General features: G+C 36.1%; 1 protein-coding gene across 5 annotated transcripts in view; it reads right to left on the bottom strand.

The window, feature by feature from the left end:
* Positions 1–6,568: 6,568 nt before the first annotated feature.
* Positions 6,569–12,889, bottom strand: part of map3k5 (mitogen-activated protein kinase kinase kinase 5) — a 95,742-nt gene continuing 89,421 nt past the window's right edge. The window contains exons 27-31 of one of the 5 annotated variants that reach the window (XM_051655321.1): positions 10,580–10,692; positions 9,393–9,502; positions 8,091–8,167; positions 7,289–7,371; positions 6,569–7,165 (exon numbers count right to left, since the gene is read on the bottom strand). In XM_051655321.1, coding sequence (XP_051511281.1) covers positions 7,311–7,371; positions 8,091–8,167; positions 9,393–9,502; positions 10,580–10,692 — 361 coding nt within the window. In that variant the 3' untranslated portion in view covers positions 6,569–7,165; positions 7,289–7,310. Of the gene's footprint in view, positions 7,372–8,090; positions 8,168–9,392; positions 9,503–10,579; positions 10,693–12,889 lie in introns of those variants that run through there. The other 4 variants (XR_007893060.1, XM_051655320.1, XM_051655323.1 and 1 more) reach the window with 4 other exon arrangements.

Genomic DNA, 12,889 nt, shown 5'->3' on the forward strand with positions numbered 1-12,889 from the left:
CCCACGTGCAACTCGAAGAGGATGTATCTGGACGATGGTACGAGCAGTTTACGTGATATTATTGGATCTGCGCACAAGAAACGGATGCAAAACATATCATAAGTTAATGGTGGCTCGTTCACTGTTGCTGTGAAATACTGAATGCTGCCCTGTCATGGCTCCGGCGTTTGCCGGTTCATTCTGTTGTTTGTTTTTCTCTCGCCCTTGTGTTTCACAGGTGGAGTCTCCAGTGGTGTTTGCCCATCAGATCGCCATTGCCTGGTGATCGCGCTCGAGGAGGATTCCTTGGTTTCTGCCCGTGTGTCGGGAGACTTGTTCTGGGCTCTGCTTCGCACCACACCACAATTCAATGGATTGTTCCGGACCTCCACATAACACACAAATGAGTGTCCAATACATCACACATAAACTCTGAACCCTCAACCAAAATTCTTGGATCTTAACACACCACCAAAAAACATAGGTTGTGTCCCTGTCTTCTGATTGGCATCGCCAGCAGGTGGGTGTGTCTTTAACACCAAGCCTATACAATCTAGAGGGGGTCCAATAGAATCTATGTAAAATCTTGAATTGCATAAGGCGCACCCTTGCATCTCTAGATGTAGACTTGACATTTTTTAGAATCCTAGCCCACACTCCCTCCTCCAATACCAAGTTTAAATCTTTCTCCCATAATCTCTTGAGAGAAGTTGAAGCTCCATCCCCCAGACTCTGAATTAGCAGGGAGTGATTGGTCTGAGTGCTGGTCGGACCAATCAGACTCTACGCTACAGGACTGTTTTGATCACACGGACTGGGAGATATTCCGGTCTGCCTCTGATGACGACATCGAGTTTTACGCTGATAGCGTAATGTGTTTCATCAGAAAGTGCGTGGAGGACGTCCTTCCGACCAGAAAAACACGGATCTATCTGAACCAGAAGCCATGGATAAATAGCGATGTTCACGCGGCACTTAATGTGCGGACCTCCATTTTCAATTCTGGGAACGTGGAGGAGCATAAACAAGCCTGTTATGCCCTCCGAAAAGTCAGAACAGCAAAACGCCAGTACAGGAACAAGATTGAAGGACAGTTTAACACCACCAACTCTAGAAGCATGTGGCAGGGAATTAACATCATCACAGACTTTAAAGGGAATAAAAACTGAACACCGCTGCCTCTCTCCCGGATGAGCTAAATACTTTTTATGCTCGTTTTGAGGGAAATAACACCACCCTCACGGAGAGAGCTCTCACGGCCGAAGCTACGGAGGTTAGTTCACTCTCCGTCTCTGTAGCGGATGTAACCCGATCCTTCCGACGGTTAATATCCGCAAAGAATATCCGTCTCATCACTGTCACGACTGCTATGTTGATCGGAACTGCACCCAAGAATTTCACACACCATTGCACTTGTGTATATGGCTGTGTGACAATAAAAGTGATTTGATTTGATTTGATTTTGAGTAATACACTGATGCCTCATGACCTTTTCCAAAAGCAGTAATCACCACTCCCAGGGGGGGGTGCTCCTCCCAAAAATAGTACAGAGCAGGTGGCGCAGCTGTAAATACCTAAAGAACTGAGATCTGGGAATCCCAAAATGTTGAACCAGATTTTCAAAAGATCTCAACTCTCCACTCTCATATAGGTCACTGAGTGTAATAACCCCCCTCACAATCCACTCTGACCAACAGAAAGGAGACTTATTAATATGTAATTTTGGGTTCAGACATATGCTCAAGGCAACATTTAAATAATTATTAAATATAATTAAACGTCGGACACTTTTGTCCATAACACGTGCAAATGCGAGATTACGGGATGTAACAACTTCTCCGGTTAGTTTGATAGAAAGGCTTTGCAATGTCAAAATAGGGGCAAGAACTTCCTGTTCAATAGAAAACCAGGGAGGGGCTCTCTCAGGTGGAAGCGACCAATGAGCCAAATGTCTGAGACCGAATGCATAATAATAAAACAAAATCTTGGGTAGGCCTAGCCCACCTTTGTCAATCGGCCTATGTAACTTACTGAAATGTAATCTGGGACGTTTACCATTCCAAATGAAGGACTTCGCTATGTTATCAAATTGCTTGAAATAAGAGAGGGGGACATCTACAGGGAGAGATTGTAGCAGGTAGTTGAATTTTGGAATTCAATTCATTTGAATAACATTAACCTTCCCAATCATAGATAAATGTAATTAAGCCCACCTGCCCACATTGCTCGAAAAACTTTTTATTAAAGGGTTGAAATGAACTCTAACTAAATCACACAAATTAGATGGGGAAAAATGCCCAAATAATTAATGCCCTGTTTGGGCCACTGGAAGGCACCCAGCTAAAAAAAGCTGTTACGCTGTCAGAGCTAAAGCTTCGGATTTAGACCAATTAACTCTGTATCCTGAGAAATTTGAAAAGGAATTAATAATTCTGTGGAGGCAAGACATAGATTTAGTGGGGTCGGAGATGAATAATAAAATATCATCTGCATAAAGCAAAAGCTTATACGCCACACCTCCCGCCACCACCCCTGGAAAATCATCCTCCTTTCTTATCGTGGCTGCTAATGGTTCCAGGGAAAGACACAACAATAATGGGGAAAGAGGCCAACCCAGGCGGGTGCCCCTTTCCAGAGCAAAATAATCTGAAATGAATCCATTCGTTTGTACCACCGCTACCGGGTGTCCATAAAGTAACTTGATCCATCCAATAAAAGATTTCCCGAACCCGTATATTTCCAAAATCTTAAAAAGATAATCCCATGCTACCATATCAAACACCTTTTCACCGTCAAGTGAGATGGCAGCGACCGGAGTCTGATCATTCGCCACTGACCACATGATATGAATGAAACACCTACTGTTATCAGAAGAGCTGCAGCCCCAAATAAACCCCACCTGATCAATGTGTAAAAGAGATGTCATAACTTTACTTAATCAGTTAGCCAAAACTTTTTGCAATATTTTTACGTCTAGCTGGATCAGGGAAGTTGGACGGTAACCCTTACACTCACTTGGATCTTTGTCCTTTTTAAGAATCAGACTGGTCCGGGCTTGTGTCATGGTTGGCGAAAGTTTTCCATTCTTTAATGATTCCATATAAACTTCTAGTAAAAGTGGAGCCAGTTCTGTTGCATAAGATCTAAAAAACTCAGCAGCAAAGCCATCTGGCCCCGGAGCCTTGCCTGTAGGCAATTACCTCGCCGAGCTCCTCCAAGGTTATCTCAGAATCAAGATAATTTTTTTGCTCAGTCGTCAGTTAGGAAGATCTAATGGTTCCACAAAGTTTCTAATATCTTCATCAGTAGACGAAGATGTGGAACTATAGAGATCAAGATAGAATTCTTTAAAAGCATTATTAATATCAATTGCTGAGGTAAATATTTCACCATTCGCAGATTTCACTGAGGGAACGATAGAAAAAGACTCTCTGCTTTATTTATCTAGCCAGAAGTTTCCCTGCTTTGTCCCCCCGACTTAAAGAATGACTGTCTTGCCCTGAATAGCCAAAACTCCACCTTCTGTGACAAAATAGTATTATATCTGTATTTCAATCTAGTCAATACTCTGAGGCCACCAGATGACATTTGGCACTTCAGCTCTGCCTCGGCACTTTTAATATTCCCTTCCAAATTCACAAGTTCTTGTACTTTGGATTTTTTGGTGATTGAGGCATACTGTATGATCCGGCCCCTAAGAACCGCCTTAAGTGCCTCCCAAGCCACACCCACAGAGGATACTGAGGATCAGTTGGTCTCCATATTGACATTGATTTCAGCCTTTTTTATATGTTGAAAATCAAGATTTTGCAAAAGGGATACATTAAAGCGGCAACTATATGATTTCTTTTTCTCCATATGTAGCAACACCTCTAAACTCACCAGGGCATAATCTGAGACTAAAATGTTTCCAATTGAGCAATCAACTACAGAAGAAATGAGGGACTTAGATATAAAAAAAATCTATTCTAGAATAAATCTTATGGACTGATGAAAAAAATGTATAGTCCCTTGGGTTCACAAGTCCCCAGATATCTGTAAGATCAAGATTTTAGCCCATCCTGTGAATTGTCAGTGTTGCTCTAGGGGGTTTACACACTTTTGCTTCACTATGATCAAGGACTGAGTCCATCATTAGATTAAAGTCTCCTCCCAATATTATATCATGAGGGGTGCCAGCAGTTTGCAACATCCCTTCAAGATCTATAAAAAAGCCCTGATCATCAGCATTAGGTGCGTAAATATTAGCCAAAATCAACATTTGCAACTGAATTTCTGCTAAAACAATAATGACTCTTCCTGATTTATCTTTAATCTGTTTGAGACATTTGAATTTTAGATGTTTATTTATCAGTATAATGACCCCCCTGCTCTTACTTGAGCCAGCACTAAAGAAAACATGTCCACCACATATCGTCCCAAATTTTTCAGCTTCCTGCGGGGAAAGATGCATTTCTTGAAGAAACACTATATCATATTTCTTATGCTTAAGAAGAGAAATAACCTTCCTTCTTTTTATGGGGTGCCCCAACCCATTCACATGCCACGTGGAGAGAGACAATCCACTCATATTAACATCTGACATTTTGACATATTAGAAAAAATAGATTGTGTGTCAAAAACAAAATTATAAAGACCACATTCCAACATCAGTGCAACAATCAAAGCCCGAACTTCCCCCCGAACCAAACAAACAGAAAAAGGAAAAATGTGCGCATTAACCCCGCGCATGACAGCGCCAACCGGCGTCCATCCCTCTAAACTCAAACAGTCCATGTACGCCTACGAGAGCCCCCGTGACAACTTTGCTGTGGATTGCTCAAGTCTGGTGTTTCTTTACAAATTTTGTGAGACAGAATTACACAACAGAAGATAATCTATAAAACGAACTCCAGACAATAGGCGGGATAAACACAAAGACGTGTAGATTCATCCACATAATTGTCCCGAAGGTGTGTTCCTCCACAAAACAAGCTCCAGAGACTAGCAGAACCAGCACACACACACAAAAAAAAGGGCTTTTCAGTTTCCTCGGACAGTCAAACGAATGTTCAGTGAGCTGGCCCGTTCAACTGCTACATGAGTGCAACAAATGACCTAATCACTCCAGTGACCTGCAAGAAATACTCCACAAAACAAACTCCAACCAATAGGAGGCATAAGCACAAAGAACGTGCAGATTCATCCACAAAACTGTCCCGAAGGATTGTTACTCCTCAAAACAAACTCCAGCCTCCAGGCGAAACCAGCACAAAAAGAAACAAAAGGCGCTCAGTTCCTCGGATGGTCAAGTGAATGTTCAGTGAGTCGGTCCACTCGGCTGCATAGACAGTATCACACAATGACTTACTCCATTGACTTTATGAAAGACATCGCTTGCTGCGGGCATGTAAATATTTTGCGGCCATCCTTAGTATCTATTCTCAATTTGGCCAGAAACATCAGTGCAAAATTGACCTTCCGTTGATGTACATGTTTTTTGCATTCCTTCAATTGATCACGTTTCTCTCTTGTCGAATTCGCAAAGTCTGGGAACAAGAAAATGTTGTGGTTCTTCCAAGAAAGCCTTCCTTTATTCCTCACGTAACACGAGAAGTTTATTGGATGATCTCAGAAATGTATACTTACACTTTATAATGTGGTTAAATTTGTTAACATAAGTAAATGCATTAGGTATCATGAACTAACAATGAACAATATATGTTTACAGTATTTAATATTCTTAGTTCATGTTATTTATTTTGTTAATATTGGTAACACTTTACAGTAAAGTTCTATTTGTTAACATTAGTTAATGCAGTGAATCTTAGATCATATTAGCCAATAAAAATACAATTATTAATTGTTAGTTCATAATGCATTAACTAATGTTAACATATACATGTAACTTTAGATTTTTTTTTAAATGAATTAGTATATGTTGAAATTAATATTAACCAAGATTAATAAATGCTGTAAAAGTATTGTTCCTTGTTTTTTCATGTTAACTAACGTTGTTAACTAATGTTAACATAAAAAACGTTATTGTAAAGTGTTATCATAATGTAATTGTTCATTGTTAGTTCATAATGTATTAACTCACGTTAGCACATCTAACTTTAAAAAAAAAAAAAAAAAAAATTATCAATATTGCAATTACCGGTAATATTACCCAAGATTACTAAGTGCTTTACAATTATTGTTCATTGTTAGTTCATGTTATCTTATGTCGTTAACTAATGTTAACAGATTTAACCTTATTTTAAAGTACCGGTAGTTTGTAACTAAAAGGTTACTGTTTTCAGTGTATTTTTCATAAATGTCTGGTTAGGGCAAGTTGTCACGTGTTTTAAATGTCATAAATTTATAGCACATAATTTATAACACTTTTTAAAACTATTTATTAATTACAATATGTATTGGTCAAAACAGTTTGACATATTTCTGTTACCCTTTTTTTATCTTTTAGCAATTGTTTGTAATTGTTTTGCCATTTCAATTTTGCTGAAAAGGATATTACTCTATTTAGCCAAGACTTTAAGATTTGTATCATCATGGTATTATTACTAGCTGGAATAATAACAAAGAGAATAAAACATTTTGTTGTTGTTTTTGTTTTGAAAATTATTTTATTTGCTCCAAAAATTGAAGGGCCTACATGGTATAACATCCCAATTTTCAATATGCAAACATTGATCACACAAACATTTATCATGACAATAAATCATCATTGAAATGCAATGACCAGAATAGGTACTATTAGATACTTTATTAAGTGCTATGATTTATGATTGAACCAGACAGTTGCAATAACATTAATCTTTACTAAAATAGCCCATTTCTAAAATGTAACCTTTGATAAATAGGTTTGTGCTGAATAAATAAAAGTAAACACTTCAAACTGTAATATTCTCTGTTAAGGCTGCTTGTAGATACGGAAACATTGTGTAATTGACTTAAAATCTTAGAAATGTATCTTTTCAGAGCTGTTTACAGTATATATTAATAGCCACCATATCTATTTTGTTAGGGATTTGATTGATTATGGTATCTTCATAGTCATTACTCAGAATAGTTTAGCTAAAAAGGTAAATAACTGTATAACTGTAAATGTATCAAATATATGTGTTTGTGTGTGTGGTTTCAGTGTCTTTTCCTTCAAAGAAATCTGGCAGTAAAAGGTTCTCAGGCAGGTCAAGACAAGTTTCTGTAAACAAACATGAAAAATAAAACTGCATTTTCACAAACAAATGTTGACACATGTCATCAGAATGTTAAGATTCCTGAAGAATAATTGATCCCAGTGGATTGGGTCAGGACAGCAAAATACTTGTGTAACGCCGCTGTCGTCTTCAGCCAGGCTTTTTTCTGTGCGCTGTGATCGCGTTCCAGAGTTTACACAGAATTCCACCTCTGGAAACACAAAGAAACACAATCACACACTACTAATCGCCTCTTTATATTTTACAAAGTGAAGGTGAATTTGGGTGAACATTCAGAGAATGTCCAGGTCATATTTCACCCCAAATTCAAAAGAAAAAAACAAGGACTATTCACATGTTTTCCACTGTGACATAATGTCATGACAGACAATTAAACATGTTTCCCCTTCAAATTGTCATTAAAGCAATGCGAGAATAAACCCATCTCATTCTCATAAAATATATAAATAAATAAATAAAATAGTAAAAGTAAAGGACAAAATGATTTTATTTGTAATCAAAATCAGCATAAACTAAATTCAGTAGATCAAACATTACCATGATGTAGCCTGTACACAATTGTAAGTAATATATAATATATGAGATTTCACATTACAGCAAAGCTACTGGCAATTGAGATGGGTGCTGGTAGCATGTACTTAAGTCTCAAGAAAACAATATCACAATGCAAAATAATCTTAATGATCCTAAAAATAGGCTCTTTTTTATGTAAAGTATCATTTCTTATTGCTTTCTTTTGATTTGGGGGTGAAATATGAACCGGACGTGTTCTTGACAGATTTTGAGAGATTCACACTTTTAGTGAGTCGCAGAAGAAAGCCAGGACTACTGATTTTTAATATATATATATTTTTTAATAAAATATAGAATATAGAAATATAGAACAGAATTTCAGAATTGTCTATGTACCGAAATCTTAAAGTCTTCAAGTCGTCCCTTGTGACATAATTGAGGATGTCATCAAGGGTGTAATCTTCTGATATAACCTATGATATGAAAAAAAAATAAAAAATGTGTTATTATTATCTGATAATTTCATAATATATTGTAATCTTGTAAATAAGATCACACTATTAAAGGGGTCATGTCATTCATTTTGTTTTATTATTTACAGTTATAATGTTACTTAAAGGGATAGTTCACCAAAAAATGAAAATTCTCTCATCATTTACTCACCCTCATGTCATCCCAGATGTGTATGACTTTCTTTCTTCTGCTGAACACAAATGAAGATTTTTAGAAGAATATTTCAGCTCTGTAGGTCCATACAATGCCAAAAAAATGTGAAGCTCCAAAAAGCACATAAATGCAGCATAAAAGTAATCCATAAGACTCCAGTGGTTTTATCCATGTCTTCAGAAGCTATATGATATGTGTGGGTGAGAGACAGATCAATTTTTACTATAATTTCTCCTCCCTGTTCAGTCAATCTCCACTTTCACATTCTTCATGCATATCGCCTCCTACTGAGCAAGGAGAATTTATAACAAAACATTTCCTTAAATATTGATCTGTTTCTCACTAACACCTATCATATCACTTCAGAAGACATGGATTAAACCACTGGAGTCGTATGGATTACTTTTATGATGACTTAATATTTGGAGTTTCAAAAGTCTGATCACCATTCACTTGCATTGTGTGGACATACAGAGCTGAGATAGTCTTCTAAAAATCTTCATTTGTGTTCTGCAGAAGAAAGAAAGTCATACACATCTGGGATGACATGAGGATGAGTAAATGATGAAAGAATTTTCATTTTTGGGCCAACTATCCCTTTAAGTTTTGAGTGCTGAAAACAGTCATAATTTAGTTTTTCAAACTTCAGTATGTTCCTCTTTCTGATCCTTGGAATTGCAAAGCATGTTTTGTGCTGCTGTTCATTTAAAGGTGTACTCTTCTTCTGGTGTTTAGGGCTAATAGTTTCTATCCAGCTTTCTCCCCTTTACCTCAATATGACTGGATAAGTTTCTCAACACCCGATAGGTGCCACTGATGTGTAAATGTGAATGTCATGTTTTAATGTAATCATTGTTCAGCCATTTTTGCAATCATGTAAAAAAAAAACAAACAAAAAAAAAAACGATGAGGCAGTTTTGAGTTCTTAAAGCTGTAGTTTGTTTTCATAGCACTTCAAGCTCTTTAATCGCAAATGATTATTCCCCGTAACATGACTTCTTTAAAAATAGTCCCATAGTCATTGTATGTTACCCTCTCTATAGAATCTGCATCAGCCCCATGGCATTTGAGCCATTCCAGAAGTTCCTGGTCTTCATGTCGTTCTACTGAACTCTTCAGGTTCACAAAGGGAGCAGGAACATCTGACAAAAACACGGATGAATTTATGGTGTTTACAATCCTGATGTTCTTATTTAAGTGGTCAAAAATTAAAATATATTTCAGTGTGACATTTTAATAAAACACAAAATGGAAAATACAAAAATGAAAAACTACAAAATTAGAATGAAGATGTCAATATTAAAACATTCCAGGAGAGGTAATTTCATCACTACAGTAATATAAAATATCAAAGCAACACTCAGTGGTCCAGACAAAATTGTTATTGAACTGTTTTTATTTTTAAAGTTTCTAGAATATATACACAGTTAATATATAATACACACTTAATGTATACATTTAAAAATGTATGAATGTCTCATACTCGGCAGAACTAGTCTAATGACACTCTTTACGAAAATTAATGGACAAAAAATTGGCATTAAAATAACTGCAATATTCACAAAGTTGCTTAAAGTGACAGTTCACCCAGAAATGATATTTCTCTCATCATTGACTTATCTTTATGCCGCCTCAAACTCGTATGACTTTTTTTCTTTTGTGGAACAATTATTATTATTATTATTATTTTGGTCTATTCAATGCAAGTGAATGGTGACCAGAACTTTGAAGCTCCAAAAAGCACATAAAGGCATCATAAAAGTAATCCATAAGACTCCAGTGGTTACATCCACGTCTTCAGAAGTGATATGATGGGTGAGAAACAAATCAATATTTAAGTCCTTTTTTCACTATAAATCTCATCATTTGCAAGGCACCAAGGCACGATCATAATTTGAAGCTAGATTACACATCCTCATGTTGCTAGGTTTGCAATATTCATGCCCCGTATTGCTTCAGAAGACATGGATTAAACCACTCGAGTTGTATGGATTACCTTTTGCTGCATTTATGTGTTTTTTGGAGCTTTGGAAACTTTTGGACCCCATTGACTTGCACTGTACAGACAACAACACATTACGTGTCCTTCAACATTTTTTGATTTGTGCTCCGGAGAAGAAAGAAGTCATGTGAGTTTGGGACAGCATGAGGATGCATAAATGATGAGTTGGGTGAACTATCCCTTTAATAGTGTGTATTAGTGCACATATCAGACTGACCGATGGGTACAGAGCGACTCTTCAAGAGTTTGATCTCCTGTTCTTTCTCCTCCAGGACTTGCTGTATGATGGATTGATACTCTCTCTCCTTTTCTATTAACTCCTCCAACAACCTACAGAACACACACAAACACACATGCAAGTCAATGGGTTTTTCAGAGTGGTTCGAGATATACTGTACATGACATGACTGATAACTGTGTAACTTTTTCCGTTAAAATACTTTCTACTATCACAGCTTAATATGCAGTCAACTATAATTAAGACATTCATGGGCTAATTTTCTCAGAAACTGTAAATACTCTGTCTCTGTGGCGCTATAAAAAGTTTGTTTTGAGTAACCCGTCCAGCCCGACAGAACAATATTGACTCGACCAATGGCGTGATTTGGGGGCCGGACTATTTGTTTGTTTGATCAATGAAGACGGGAGGTGTGGTTGAAAAAGCTGTTTGAAAACCATGTTTAGCGGTGTTCATTTTCACAGTTTTTCATTTTAGTCATACTTTTTGTTATTTGACAAAACTGTCCTTTAAATTTAGTCAATATTTCATCATGTCATATTTATTAATTGTAGTCAATTTTACTCTGACCAGAATGGCATATAATTTTAGTTGACAAAAATAATTTTAGTTGACGATAATGCGCAAAATGACAAAAATGTGTGTCAAAACTGTAACAGACCAGACTTTAACCAAATATTCAAATGTTTTGAAAAATGTATAAACTACTTACAATTATTTAAACATGTATCAAACATATTAGAGATAATTCTGTTGAATATGTGCCATTAAACAACACGAGAAAAGCTGTGCTCATGAAATAACACCATATATTGAATACACTGAAATATGAGCTACTTTTGGAAGTGACTCCTCACGTTTAGACAGTTTAGTATGTCATGTTACGTGTAACACGTTTTTAAGGACATGGTGTATTCACGACACAAGTTATGCATTCTGACTAGCGCGACACTTAGTTCAAGCACTTGTTCATTCACTTCATTGTCTGTGCAGATGTAAGATGTGATATGACGTTTATGTTGTGGATACAGTGATGTCACATACTGTATATAGGATGTGTTTGAGTGAGATAATTAACCTGTTAGTGAAGTTCATTGTTCAGGTGTTCAGCGGGGAAATACATAATATACTTTGACTGGATTATTTACAGCAATTCTTTATAGATTTTTGAAGTAAATAGTCTAAATAATAAACCGTGTTAGTGTATTGTTAATATATAGCAATTTTTCTGTCAACAGTATGTTTGAATTAAAACCATTTGATTATTGTCATATGTGTCTTTTTCATCTCGTCTTTGTTATTTTAAAAATCTGTCAATTAATATTTATGTCAGTAATTTTGTTGACAAAATTAACACTGCATACAAGTATCATAAAAGTAGTCCATCTGACTCATGCATTATATTCGAAGTCTTCTGAAGTCATACGATATCTTTGTGTGAGGAACAGACTGAAATTAATGTTGTCATTCTCTGAGAATTTTAATTTATGTGTTTAAAAATGCAAAAGTGCAAATGAGACTTGAAAGGTACAGTGGAGAGGAAGATTATCAGTGAATAATGACTTAAATTTTGGCCTGTTCCTCACACAAAGCTAGAGTGTGACTTCAGAAAGGAATATAGCACACAAGACTACTTTCATGATGCTTTTTTGCCATTTTTGGAGGTTAACAGTCTCTTTCCCTATATTCATTCACTATATGAAAAAATATGTTAATACTTTATAAGGTATAAGGTAAATAAGGTTGTTTTTGTTAACATTAGTTCAAATGAACTAACAATGAACAACACTTAATCAGCACTTATTATCTTGGCTAATGTAAATTTCAACATATACTACAATATTTCTTAATAAAAGTTGTATACCTTAAAATTAGTTAATGCACTATTAACATGAACTAACAATTAACAATTGCAATTTCATAAATTAGCATTAACCAAGAATATTAATCATTAAAGGAATATTCCGGGTTCAATACAAGTCAAGTTCAGTTGACAGTACTTGTGTCATAATGTTAATTACCACAAAAATGTATTTCAACTCGTCCCTCCTTTTCTTTAAAAAAATCACAAATGTGTGTTCCAGTGAGACACTTACAATGGAAGTCAATGGGGTCAATCTGTAAACATTAAAATACTCACTGTTTCAAAAGTATAGACACAAGACATAAACAATATGTGTGTTAACATGATTTTACTGTGATAAAATAACTTACTAAACACATCTGTGGAAACACAATTTTACAACTTATTTGCCATGACGACATAATGCTGTAAACCCTGAAATCCTG

The sequence above is a fragment of the Myxocyprinus asiaticus genome, chromosome 25 (genome assembly GCF_019703515.2).
Source record: "Myxocyprinus asiaticus isolate MX2 ecotype Aquarium Trade chromosome 25, UBuf_Myxa_2, whole genome shotgun sequence".
In the NCBI taxonomy this organism is placed as follows: Eukaryota; Metazoa; Chordata; class Actinopteri; order Cypriniformes; family Catostomidae; genus Myxocyprinus; species Myxocyprinus asiaticus.